Genomic DNA, 14,015 nt, shown 5'->3' with positions numbered 1-14,015 from the left:
TCCACCAACTCAGCGAGATCTCAAGCCAACTTTCCTTGTTGAGTAGGTACATGGCCCTCGAGATCGAGTTCTCGAGCCATGGTAGACACCTACGGTGGTACTACAGGAACGAGATGACATGGAAAACCTTCTTGGTACAAACACAACACTAGATGTTGCATAATGTTGAGTGATACTCACCAGTCACTACTTCTCTACATCTTAGAATAAGGTTGAACTTTGAACACATACTTTGATTAACTTATTACAAGTATCTTACTTGCTTTCCTTTGGCATTGAATATATGATGGTTTCCAATTAAATTTATAGGTTGCTTCATGAGTCTAGGATGATATTGCATGGCAACACGGACATTGATGGATGCAAGAAAATAAAGGGGAATCTATAACTCATGTGATAAAGAGTCTTGGGTGGAGGTAAAACAAGGTTCAAACAACACTTGGTTGGACTTTACGCAGATACACCCAAGTTCCACCAAGTCCCTCCTAAGATGCAGGAAGTTGTAGCTGAAAACTTATATCATTTGGAGTTGGCTAAAGCTCAACAACATAGAGGAGCTGCAGGACCTGGTGGAGGTGAAGCTGATGCAGGTGGAGCAGAACTTGGAGTAGCTGCTTACTGCCTCATTTTTTTTATTTTTTTTTCCTCCTTTTCTGCTTTCAAATTGTCTCAAGTTTTCATGAAACTGAGATTTTGACGAGTTTTTACTGGACCTTGTACCATGACATGAATTGTAATCCTAAAGCTGCCACATAAATAGGACCACCTAAGTAATACTAACACAGATGAACATAGTGTTTTGCATGACCATTATAAAAAAGGATACCCATTATGATGGCCATGCCCCCCTTTTGGTTGAAGCCTCATGACACCATTTGGCAGGTTCATCTCATCATAAACCTACAGTGAACATGTTTCATGAACAAAGTATGTCAGATTGTAATTTTACCCAAAAAAAAAAAAAACTACGTCAGATTGTTCCAAATGTGGGTTTCTTTATTATAATTATTTTTTAATAATGAAAGAACGATTCAACTTTTAAACATTACGTAAGGTACAGAACATACCAATAAGATGTGGCGCAATGGTACTTGGTAGTATGCAGCAAGTGGTCCAATCTAAGAATAATGGAACAAAAAAGAAGGGGGGGTTGGCAATGGTAATTAGAGCTTGAGTCTATCAAAGAACAAAAAGAAAATGAAATAGAGAAATATTATTAATCCCAACTTTTTAGAACGGAGAAAGGTAATAAAAAATAAATAAAAAAACATGACATGAACATATATACCCTAATCAATTTCTACACAGGAAGTGCAATGAAGCCTTAGTGATGAATATAAATTCCAGCATGTTTGTGATGAATAGACCACCTGCATCGAATCCAGTGCCTTGTATAAGAGGGAACCACAAGATTACAAATTCATAGTCACAGAAAGCATCTTTCTTATATTTTAAACTTTAGAAATAGGCTCTAACATCCATGAATATGCAGTGCTAGGGGCAGGAAAGGACATTTCTAAAACACAACATAAAATTAAGAAATAGGTATCCAACCAGCAAGTGTGCCCAAAAGGATTTCTGCTCATACCAGATGCAGATAAAACACATATATTTCCCAGAAAAGGATGGCAAAAAACTTGTGACTGCCACAAAGGAAGAGGTAACAAAAGGCAGGCCATACAGGACTTAGCACCAATATAGTATGCATAACCTTCATTCTTCCTATTTAAGCAGTTTCACTTCAATGTACAACTCATAGGCAACAACCTTGAATTTCAGCTTAGCCTTCAGTCCTCATGAAAGTGGAAACAATCAATGGGAGGGCGATTCAATGGGAATCTTGTCAAGGAAAGGACGAACTATGTATCAAGGGCTTCCACACAAGCTGAGTACAAAAGTTCAATTTTCTTGCACAACCTTACCCCATCAATAATAATAATGACAATAACAATTCAATTTCAGCCTTGGTCCACATGATAAAGGAAATAAACCCCCAGCACAATGTTAAAAATTATGGGAACACCAAAAGACAAATCTTGATAATAACTTCACAAGTAATAATAAAATATGCATACAATCATATCAATACACATGGTTATATAATTAATGTAGTGCAAATCCCAAACAAATGAATTCCATTTGGGAGATTAATGTGCAACATTATTGTATGGAATCAGCATGGTTAGAGACCTTGGTATCGACCCATATCTGGCCAGCCAAAAGACCGAGATCTGGTAATTTTTCCTAGCTCAACTCAAGTGAACTCGAGGTTCCATCTTGGTGGGTTTTAGAGCTCCGTTTGGGCTGGAACTCAGTGTTTAGCTTGTTTTAAGCCTTCTAAACAAAATGGTGGCCTTAGACTTGTGAGAAAGCAAGTGTATATATGAGTTCTAACTCAAACCCTGTAGCCCTTCCAATTGAGTCTTAACATATATTACGAAAAAAATTCAAAACACAAGTATAACTCATGATATTTTATTTTAATTTCTTACAAAATATATTTTTTTAATTCTTTTTTAAGTAAAGGATCAGACTGTATTGAATTAAAGAATAAAAGTTACACTATAGGAACCACACTCAACCCTGCAACAACAGTTGCCCACCTATACCCAAGCTCACAGATTCCTTTAGCAGAAGATAAAGCATGAAATACAATTTCCTAAACTGCAGCACTCAACTAAACCTGATTAGGCAACTGCAGGGCATCCCACTGCAGCTTTTTAAGAACATGTTCAAGCCACACCCCTATAGGAGTAGAAGTCTGATCCTTTGCAGCCAATTTTGCAAGGAAGTTATCTATCGGATTGGCTTCGCAAAAGCAATGGGACATCCTCCATCCAATGCTGTTCAAGAAAGGTTTCAACCCCCTCCATTGCTACAATACAAATCATGGGATTTGCATCTCCTGTATGGCCAGCAAAACCAACAATAAGTCCATCTCTAACCACAAGTTCCTCATACCCAAATCACGAGCTGCTGCCAGACCTTTCATGAGACCACAATACTCAGCAGCTTCTATGCTCGATTTAACCCCCAAATACCAGCGGAAAGAAGTTAACACCCTGACATTTGATTTGTGAATCAATCCACCCACACCTGCTTGTTCAGAATTCCAAAATCAGAACCATCTACATTCAATTTACACCAGCCCTCCAAAGGACAGTGCCATATCCCCTCTTTAGGAACCATAGTAGGCTTCACCTTGACAGACAGTCAGCCTGTTCCACCACCTCCAAGTCTGGCACTCTGGCCTACTCAATGCCCCATGAATAATGCAAATCTCTATCTGCAGCTTGTTAGGGCCCTAGGATGAGGCCATGTGGAGGAGAGAGAGAGAATTAGGGTTAGTTGAAGGTAATAAATAGAGGGACAATTGAGTGGAGAGGTATCGAATATTTATGAGAGCTTTCTTAGGCAGCCGTAGGCTGAGGAACACCACTGTGAGGTGTGGGGGTGACTAGCACCATAGAAACCAGGGAAAGTGTGAGATTTCTAGGTTTCGACCCAAATTTTCGTCCTAAACAAGTGATTTTTTTTTTGAAGTTTCGAACTTCAATTTCGAGCCTTATAAGGACTCAAAATGATCTGGATTCTTGCATCGTACCTATTTCAGACATAATAAATACAATAGAACTACTAGTTTACCCCAAAAAAACCCACTAAAAAGGTAACATTCGAGTATATAGTATATACAAGAAGAACCAAGAATATTACCAAGTACAAGTCTACAAAACAATTAAAATTAACAATTAGCAACAAAAAAATCTAATTCAACACCATCATTGCATAGACAAAGTGATTGTGTCTCACATTCATCAATTTAAAGCTCATACATGAGTGTATACATGTGTATTTTAGAAATACACATATTTTAGAAAATAATTTTTAAATACAGAAAAATAAAAAAATAGTAGCAAGAGGCAAAAATTTATTTTAACTTCAAATAATCATAGATTAACACTCTATACTAAACATACTTTAATTTGAAAGCAATCAAAGTTGATTTGAGCCATAAACAAAACAAAAACAAAAAATGGAGAACTTTGTAAACTCACCTTGTTTTTATTCTCAAAAACCCAACAATGGAGGTGCAAGAGTGGAGAAGGAATGCAAAGGCATTGTTAAAATGAGGTGAAATGGGGGTAGAATCCAAGAGAAATGAAAAAAATGTTGATTTAGGGTCAAGACATGAAGGGCGGAACTATTGCTTGAAACTATCGGAACCTGCGAAATGAAACAGCTTCCAATTGAAACAGCTAGTTTTTATAACATGTGATGTATTGTTTTGGTCAATACCAAAATTTCATACCGTTTCGATTGAAACGATACATTCCAAGTTTTCAACTAAATTTTTTCAATTTGAAAAAGTGCAGGAATTTTTCTTGAAATTTCAACAATTTTGAGTGAAATTTATTCCATGCTCAAGACCTTGTTCCTCTCCCCTCAAGGAAAACTGCTATTGGTTGTAGTTGGCCTTCACAGCAAAAGTTAATCCTAATGCTTCTTTGGCTCATCTGTCATGTTGCAGAGGGATATGCTCAAGCATATGGGACTAATTACTTGGATACGTTTAGCCAATTGCCAAACTTACTTCTACATATTTTGATCTCTCTTGCTGCCACCTATTAGTGGTCCTTGTTCCAGGTGGGTACGAAAAATGCCTCCCTTCACGAGGCTTTTCAAGAAGAAAAAAGTTTACATGGAGCAACCACCTAGGTTTCTTGCTCAGGGGGAGACAGGAATGGTTTGCCGCCTCCACAAGTCATTATATGGCCTTAAACCATCACTCAAGCATGGTTTGGACGGTTCACTTCAGCCATATTAGAGTTTAGGATAATATGGTGTGAGAGTTCATTTTGCATTTTTCAAACTAGACATAGGCTGAATATTTCTTGTGGTTTATGTTGATGATATTGTTATTACAGGAGAGGATCATCCAGGGACTGACAAATTGAAGACTTTTTTATAGAAGAAATTTCAGACCAAAGAGCTGGGAAAACTGAAATACTTTCTAGGTGTTGAAGTGGCTCAGTCAACAAAGGGCATCTTCTTGTTCCAAAGGAAATATGTAATTGATTTATTGTCTGAAACGGGTATGTTAGGGTCAAAACCCTTTAGATACTCCTTACAGAAACCAATTTGAAGTCAATCCTAGATGATGTGACTATCCTTGACAATCTAGAGAAGTTTAGAAGATTTGGAGGGAAGCTAAATTATTTAACTATGACAAGACCTAACATTGCCTTTCCCATCAGTGTTGTGAGTCCATTTCTCTCTGCTCCACAGACGTCACATCGGAATGTTGTTATTTAGATTCTAAGATATCATAAAGCACCTGGGTGAGGACTCCTCTTTTGGAATTTAAATCCTAAACATAATCAGCTACTGGATCCATAAATAAACAGCAACTGATTTGGAGAACTCAACAACATTGAGTCTCCTCAAAATCTTCCACCGAATTCTTCTCATTCTTCTACTCCTCTTTTCTTCTCTTGTTCTTCCTACAAGGTTATCATACAAGTCATTTAAAAACAAACAAGCAAAATTTCATCTCATCATAATACATACAGATATATATACACACACACACACACACACATTAGCAATTAGTTATGTAAATATATACACATTAGCAATTAGCAACATAAAATAATAACATAATAACATACGATTGTGATATGTATAGAATTGTAAATATGAAAATGAAAGCAGTAATTATACTTCTATGATGTCAAATAAGTGCCTTGTGCCTAGACCCTACGAGCATTCTACATATGACCTCAGCAATCACATATACAATGGTTGCTCAATTTAAACATCGGAAGTTTTTTACCCAACTTCTTTTGGTAAACGAATAATTCTCCATTTCAATTCGAAATAAGTAACTATATTCGTATATGGTTTTGTAAAATAAAAATTAATAGCTCAAAAATCCAAAAAAAGTCTAGGTACAAATGTCAAAAAAAACGACCGGTTTACACCGGCGTCAATATGACGCACAAGGTGACAAGGCAACACCGCTAAGGTGATAAAAGGTTCACTTTTTTGCATGTCAGAAGAGGTGCATTACCTAGGAGCCAAAAAACTGCTTTGTCACCAAGGCACACCTTGGCATACACTTTGATAACAGTGCTTATCGCATACAGAATTTTGACCAATTCAGTCAAAATACCAAATTGACTAACAGGTTTCCGTCATTTTGCCAAAAATATTACAACCCTTTAAAATATATATATCACATTGCGAATATGTGATCGAAATTTTGGTTGTTGTACTATGTTTTGACTGAAACCTCTAGGGAGCTCTAGAAATTCAATGTTTTGGCCTGAAAGTTCCCACCTTTAGCTGCATCCACATTGTAGAGTAAAACTTATCCATGGTAATCATTTACTAGATTTGAGTGAACAATTGTGCAAGATACGAATTTGAGGATAAATTCTTACACTCCATGAGCACTTTCATTGCTACAGCATCCAATAACAACCGAAGTCACCATTTGTGTGTGTTTGCAATTCTACCGTTCAAATGTGAAATCAGGAGCTTAAATAGGCTTTGCCCTAAAGTACCTGGTCAAAATTCTGCTATTTGACCATGAAATGTGCACCATCTCGACAAAGATTTCAACAGTTAAGAAAACAAGTTTCGCCAGTTCGCAAAATACTTTGGTTTTAACAAAGGTTGGAATTTAAGTTTTTGAACCTACCAGAAAGGTAAGAAAATTTGTGCTACTAGATTATAATAAGACTAAAAATAGAACTAACCGATTCTCCGCTAAAATTCATGAATGCCTGAGGTTTTCCCAACAAGACTGGAACCTCTCCAATTGAGCCTGCACAGATCATAGATGTAAAATGAAACAAGGTTTCATGAACCACCAACAGAAGAGAGAGAGAGATGATTACCTAATCCTATTAATGCTTTGGACTGTATTGTGTTTAAAATAATGCCTTCTTCTTGAGCAATGCGATCAATCATTTCAAAACCAACCTGGAGTTCAGAATCTCCAAAAGTTGTTTAAAAATAAACTTGTAGGCAGATAGACAGACATGCATAGAGGAAACCCAATATTGAAATAATTAACAATTCCATATATGAAGTACAAATCAACACTTAAGATCTCTACCTACATTGTGCCTGGTTCTGTGATATTTATTCCCAGGGTTTCCCAGTCCAACAATCAGCCATGGAGTATATTCTGCTTTAGCTCCATCTCTATCAGGTAATGAAGAAGAAATACGCAGCCTGGATGTTACTAGATGCCGTCTTCTAAAGGCAGGGCTTTTCCGGTGGCACACAAAAGTGCTAGGGGCAGAAATTGAATGCAACATTCCTGTGACATTAGCATACAGTCACCGCATGAGTTACACATGGATTGCATGGTTAGTGGATGACTACTCTCTTCTTTTTAACTTTTTTAGGGAAAATTTATGAGTGAAAAGCATACTGCATGAATTTATTCAGCCAGACTTGTCGATTAAAGGATGAAAGATTGGCAAGAAATAATAAATACGGTCCAAATCTTTGTCCTCAGATAATTTTCATTTTGAAACAATGTTCCGTCTTCTGAAAAGACAAAAGGTTCATTCTGGAGTTCATACTAACCTATTTTTTCAAGTGAGAGAAGATGAATTTTATGAATTCTGATCATCATAGTTGCAGCACAAGGACTAAATTCAAATATTCTCAAATTCTTGTACAGTTTTAGCTATGCAATAAGAAAATCACCATTCCTCTTAACCAGGATTTCTTCTCCTATTTTTTCAAGTGAGAGAAGATGAATTTTATGAATTCTGATCATCATAGTTGCAGCACAAGGACTAAATTCAAATGTTCCCAAATTCTTGTACAGTTTTAGCAACGCAATAAGAAAATCACCATTCCTCTTAACCAGGATTTCTTCTCCACTTAGTCCAGGAAGAACCTAACCCACCAGAAATTTCCTATTTCCAAGCAATATTGTATTAAAGATTGTCTTGGGGGAGCCACTCAAAAATGATAGACAACCAAGTAAAGAAATAATTTGCAGAACACAAATTTAATTGTGCATCTTTTGTAGTTTGGGTATAAGAGTAGAATTTCTATACGGTTATATCTTCCTTTGCACTATAGGTATTTCTATAAATTATAGTCTAACTTTATAAATAAAGATGGTTGTCTCATGGACAAAAGTTCAATCCCCCAAACATTTTTCATAGCATCAGAACAGTTGATTTAGGGATTCAATTCCCATGATATTTAAGGATATAGCATCACATCCACCAGCCGTCACTGCCACTTCTTTTTCTGCTGAAACCACCACTAACCACCATGGCATCCCTTTCACTCTCTTTTTTGCTCCTAAGACCACCATCTAACCCCATAGGCCCTTCCGCCACCCTTTTTATTGGCTTTCCTTGGCAATGAGTCCCCCCCCCCCCCAAATCAAGAGCTCCACCAGATGAAGTACTAACATTTCTATTGCCAATTAAGTATTATATAGGGGGACCTAGGGCCAATCACAATCCTGATCATATGAGCAGCTACGGATGGCACGAATCCTACTTACACACTTTAAAACAACTAATATTCCCCAACTTTAATTGACCCACTAAATCTAACTTGCGATTTAAACCAACAATTAACCAGGCCAAACTCCAAAACATGAAATAAACTAAGTAATGAATATAATTTCATCCTAAGAACCCTATTCTATTGCATTACAATTTAAACCGAAGGGACAAAAGCCACATAACCTGTATAGCCCAGCCCTAGGCAATTTCCTATGAAAAGAACCACTTGAGCCATGATTCTGCTTCTGTGGGGCTCAAGGAGTGCTAAGAATGGAGCTTTTTCTTAAAAGATCGCATGCTTTTTGTTAAAATTACATTTTAATGTATATTTAGTTGTTCGTTCTGCGAGATGGGACTGCAAGGAACTGGTAGGAACATAAAAGGCAAGTTTTGTTGTTTTAGGAAACCAAGGATTCATGGGGGATGGATTTATGCAAAGAACGGATATGATTGTAATGTGAGAACCAAGGAATAAATTTTGGTTGAAACCAGGATTTCAACCCAAGCCGAAATTTTTAGGATTTGACCGAAATTTTGGTCAAAACATATGATTTGTTTTTTTTTTTTTTTTTGACCCTAGATTTCGGGCCTTATATGACGGCCATTTCATCTAATTTCTTGCCTCCTACCTATTTAAAGCATAATAAACACAATGGAACTAGTATTTTGCCAAAAAAAAAACCATAAAATTTATCATTCAAGTAAAACTAATAAATGACTGGTTCCAACAAGTACAAATTGTATTGCATACAGGCATAGAATCATCATCATACATGCATTGTTTGATAGAATGGTTACATATACAACAAGTCAACACAATAAAATGACCAACTAGATGAAGTGATGGTGTCTCACATATATTAAGTTGAAGCCCATATATCATGTGTACATAAAATAACACAACATAATTTAAATTATTAAAATAAAAAAATGAAAAAATGGTAGCAAATAATAAAAAAAATAAGTTTAACAAAACACAACCATAGATCATAGTCCTAGGCTAAACATATATTAATTTCAAGGCAATACAAGATCATTTAAGGCATGAACAAAACAAAATTTTAAAAAGGGGAAGTTTGGAACTGTTGGGTATGGCTCATACTTCACATTCTATTGCTGCCGGAGTTTCCTTTGTAGCTGTTAAGGATTACGAGTTGTTTGGAGGCAAAAGATGAGCAAAAGAGGTGCATGAAGACAAAGGAGTCACGGAAATTAGGTGAAAATGGGATAAAAATTAACAAAAACTGAGGAAAAACAAGTTGAAATGTTGAAAATGATCCAAATTTCGGTCGAAACCTCCGAAATGGTCGAAATCTCCAAAATTTCGGTCGAAACCTGTAACTTTTCCAAAATAATTGGAATTTCGTTTCGTTTTTCCAAAATGCAGGCATTCCGGTCAAAATTTCAACAATTTCAACCGAAATTTCTTCTATGGTGAGAATGGGAATTGGGCCTTAGCCTCAACAAGGCCCCCGACTGCTTCGTCTTTTTGGGCAGTGATATAGGTTGCATTTGGCTCATCATGCTAAAAAGTTTTTATATGAAGATTAAACTTACTACTTGTCCGACCAGAAAGAAATCATGCCCAAGTTAGTGATGAATCAAGTAGTACACCTGTACATAATTGTCACAAAGCCTAAGTGAAACATGGCAATGAGAGGGTGAAAGAATCAAGTCCACACCAACATGGCATCCAAGGCGTCTAGATGCCTATGCAGTGACCAAGCAATGAGGATTTAACAACAGTGTCTTTTTTAATTGCAACTTAGTTGAATTGTTTATACTCAAATATACATGGATTATCAGTTTACAGTCAAAGGTGGGATCATAAGGAACCACAAGGCACTATTGTAGGAAACCCTCAAAGTTCTTGCCGCAGCACACTCTGTTAGACTCTAAAAGGCAAACCAAGTGGTAAATTGTACTATGTTAATGGAGACCTGAGAAGGGTCTGCTAGGTGGGCTTTTAAAGAGGGAAAATTAAAAGATGGGAAGAAACTGGGAGGAGAAATCACATAAGAGAAGAGAGATCAACTCCCTAAATAGGTACTCTAATTTAAATAAGGAAACTAACAATATGAGGAACAAACTTCCCTAAGAATCTAATTTCTAAAATACACAATAATAACAACTAATCAGCCTTATCACAACCATAGTACAAAATTCATTGAAACTAGCAAAATTTTGACTAAAATTTTGGATTTTTAGAAGGTTGAAACGAAACTTAGGGGTACCAAAATGAAATCAACTATTTCGACAAAAACTTGAGAAATTTCGGTTGAACAAGGTCAACACCCATGAAATTTCCCTAACATGTTGAAACCTAGGTCAACCAGTTCTAAATGGTCGAGATTTTGTGGAAACTTGGAACTTAATCCAACAAGTTTTTGAGGGTTATAGGGTATTTTAGAGTGGGACTCTGCATATAAGCTAATTAAAGCATAAAGAACACATTAGCACATGCATCTTGCTAAAAAATAATCAACGTAAATATGTCATTCAAAGTCATAGTATACATGGCGAGATTTCCAACAAATACAATATAAACTATAAATTTAACTTTCATTATATAACTTCAAATGCATTTTGCAGAGTTTCGACTGAAAAGAATGCAGAAACCCACAATTTCAATCAAAAGTTCCCCTTGGATTTAAACATTTTCTTAGGTTTATGTGTTTTTAAGGCAATTCTTGAATTTATAAAATGAAAGTTATGTTTTCTAGTTTATATTGTACTTATCGGAAATCTCTCTATGTATACTATGACTTTGAATGACATATCCACATTTATTTATTTTTTAGCAAAATGCATGTGTCATTGTGTTCTTTAATTAGCTTATATCTAGAGTCTCACTCCTAAATATCCCCTAAAACCCTCCAAAACTTGCTATCGAAACCTGTAGGAAAAAGTCCCAAGTTTCCACGAAATTTCGATTTTTCAAGTTTCGACCAAAATTTGGACCATGATCCCAACTAAATGGGATTAGCTACACAGATCATTGCCTTACAATCAGCTCTATTCGAGGCCATAATAGATACAACTATACAAGGCCTAAGACATTCATGTCTTTTCTCACCAATTCTCCTAAGGTTATCATAGTTGTGCCTGGAGCTATTTTAGTTCCTTCAATTTGGATTAAAACAACTCCTCCGTACTAGGCCATTTAAAGACCAATGTTGTACACAAACATGCCAAATTTTCTTGTAGCTTACCATGTATACGATCATGGATCGAGAACTCACGAGATATCTCATTTTCTCAGGATGCTGAGACAAGATCAGGAGCGAAATGAGAAAAATTGTAAATCTTGACCGAGATCTTGGTCCAACCCAAGTTATAAAAGGCCTAGATCTCAGTCTCGGCGCTCTCACTTCCCCCAATTACCTTGCTGGATTTGGTCTTTTTCCAGAAACTTTGCTACTACCCCAACTAAAGAATAGTGTTACTACTACTACAGTTGTCTAATGTTCTTCCATCTCTACGCTTCCCCCGATTCAAACTACACTAATCAAAATTGGTAAATATGATAGCAATGATAGATATCAACCCTCAGACGTCAATTAAAAGTAGACCTGGTGGGAACAGAAAATTTGGATTCCAATCTGGAGTGGAGAATCCAGATTGCAAAGTGAGATCCCTTTCAGATAAACAAGAACTAGGGTTAACAATTTTCCCTACGTAAATTAGAATTCAACGGTATGGATTAGAAATGCATCTTCCATTTTCGTATTGGTGATTGACAAAACATACCTTATATTTTAGAGTTTGGAGAAAGGAGCAAAGGTCGAGCACTTAATCCACACGAAAGATTTTACAACACAGTGCTACAACTCAGCACAACACCGGTAAACACCGTTTTAATTCAGTTCCTAACCTGCATAATAAAGGTCTGCGTAAAAATCAGGGTGGGGACCTCAGCTGTGCAAATTCAGTAGGCAGAGGAAGAGGGCGAGGGAGAAGCTGCTGGCATGAGGACTTCAGTTTTTCAAATTGAAAGTAGCAGATTTCAGTTGTAAGGGGCCACACACAGGGAATATCTACCTATGTGGATTTCCAGGAGTGGAAAGGAAATCCTTTGTTGAGGAAGAGTGGAACTGCGCTTGAATAAGAAAAAAAAAATCACATTCAATTTAGTAGAATTCATCACATAATGCAGCTCAAAATCAAAAACTAAAAACCCCTGACAGAGCTTGTATTTTATGTTGTGGTATTACTGTAGTACTGCCCAATACATCCCTAAATCGTGAAAAGGTAGCGAGAGCAGGGAGTGGAGAGATATGCTACCGTGTGCGGAAATCTCGAGAGTTGCAACGTGTAATGAACGACCTCAGCGATACGTCCTTGGATGGAGAATGAAGATGAGTTAAGAATGTCTCGAGCTGCCTGACTATAGCAATTCGCAACTTCCCCAACCTACAACAGCTTCGATGAGGGGACGCCCAACCCCGTAATTTTCTTTTCTTTTTTCTTTTTGGTATTTTTATACATTTGGAGATGGGGAAATTGGGGATGGGGATGGGGACAATAGTGAACCACGACCTCCTCTATTAAGAAGTGAAGTTAATCATTCTACTAACCCTCTATTGGATTTATCCCGGATTTATATTTGCTGCAGCATGCAACCAACAGATAGGATTGCGCCATCCATAGAAAAAAATGCTCCAATGTGTGAAATCAAATAGTGTGGTACATTAGATGTATGAGTTCTTATTCTTACATTGAAGGATTTAAAATTTTTACAAAATTCATAAAATGGAGTCTCTAGGTCTACCCAATTCCAAACCCTAATTTCTCAAGTCCTAGTTGGAGATTAACATTTGTTTGAGTTATTTTCTTCAAGAAACGGCAATTCTCCCACTCCCTAGTCAAAGATTAAACCTTGGTGACTCATTTTCTCCAGGAATAAGTTCCTCTTTTTTTTCTTTCTTGTTTAGCTTTTGTATGATGTGTGTGATCCTCTTTCAGATTTTCTTCTTTTGTTTGTTTTTTCGTTTTTTTGTTTAGCTTCAACAAATTCTCCCATGCTTGTGTCCATAAGGTATTTCCTTCCTTCCTGCAGAACATAGAGAGATAGATAAACGTCAGCCCACAAGAAGAAGAAAAACCAAAAGAGAGTCACAGACTCACAAACACCAAATAAAGCTAAACAAGAAGAGGAAAAAAATGAAGAACTTATTAAGTCGATTGGTTATTGGAGAAAATGAGTCCCGAAGTTTAATCTCCAACTAAGGAATGGAAGAACCGCTGATTTTTGAAGAAAAGAACTCAAACAAATGTTAATCTCCAACTAGGACTTGAGAAATAGGGCTTTGGGATCAAGTAGAGCCTGGGACTTATTTTGTAAATTTGTAAAGGATTAAATCCTTGAATGTAAAATAAAAAGTCATATTTATAAATATACCCTGCCATTTGATTTCACACAGTTGAATCATTATTCGTATATGTGGCGCATCCTGGCAATCGGCT

General features: G+C 36.6%; 1 protein-coding gene across 3 annotated transcripts in view; it reads right to left on the bottom strand.

Moving 5' to 3' along the window:
• Nucleotides 1–13,066, bottom strand: part of LOC148999158 (chloroplastic group IIB intron splicing facilitator CRS2, chloroplastic-like) — a 37,755-nt gene extending 24,689 nt beyond the window's left edge. Inside the window, exons 1-7 of one of the 3 annotated variants that reach the window (XM_089141419.1) lie at nucleotides 12,834–13,066; nucleotides 12,300–12,423; nucleotides 7,128–7,330; nucleotides 6,903–6,987; nucleotides 6,762–6,829; nucleotides 1,068–1,118; nucleotides 827–900 (exon numbers count right to left, since the gene is read on the bottom strand). In XM_089141419.1, coding sequence (XP_088997545.1) covers nucleotides 827–900; nucleotides 1,068–1,118; nucleotides 6,762–6,829; nucleotides 6,903–6,987; nucleotides 7,128–7,328 — 479 coding nt within the window. In that variant the 5' untranslated portion in view covers nucleotides 7,329–7,330; nucleotides 12,300–12,423; nucleotides 12,834–13,066. Of the gene's footprint in view, nucleotides 1–826; nucleotides 901–1,067; nucleotides 1,119–6,761; nucleotides 6,830–6,902; nucleotides 6,988–7,127; nucleotides 7,331–12,299; nucleotides 12,424–12,590; nucleotides 12,805–12,833 lie in introns of those variants that run through there. The other 2 variants (XM_089141418.1, XM_089141417.1) reach the window with 2 other exon arrangements.
• Between the last annotated feature and the right edge of the window lie 949 nt (nucleotides 13,067–14,015).

The sequence above is a fragment of the Hakea prostrata genome, unplaced genomic scaffold, assembly GCF_041222555.1.
Source record: "Hakea prostrata isolate BN-2017 unplaced genomic scaffold, UWA_Hpros_2 contig_32, whole genome shotgun sequence".
NCBI classification, from domain to species: domain Eukaryota; kingdom Viridiplantae; phylum Streptophyta; class Magnoliopsida; order Proteales; family Proteaceae; genus Hakea; species Hakea prostrata.
Note: the sequence above shows the minus strand (reverse complement) of the source record. Positions and strands in the feature narration are given on the sequence as shown.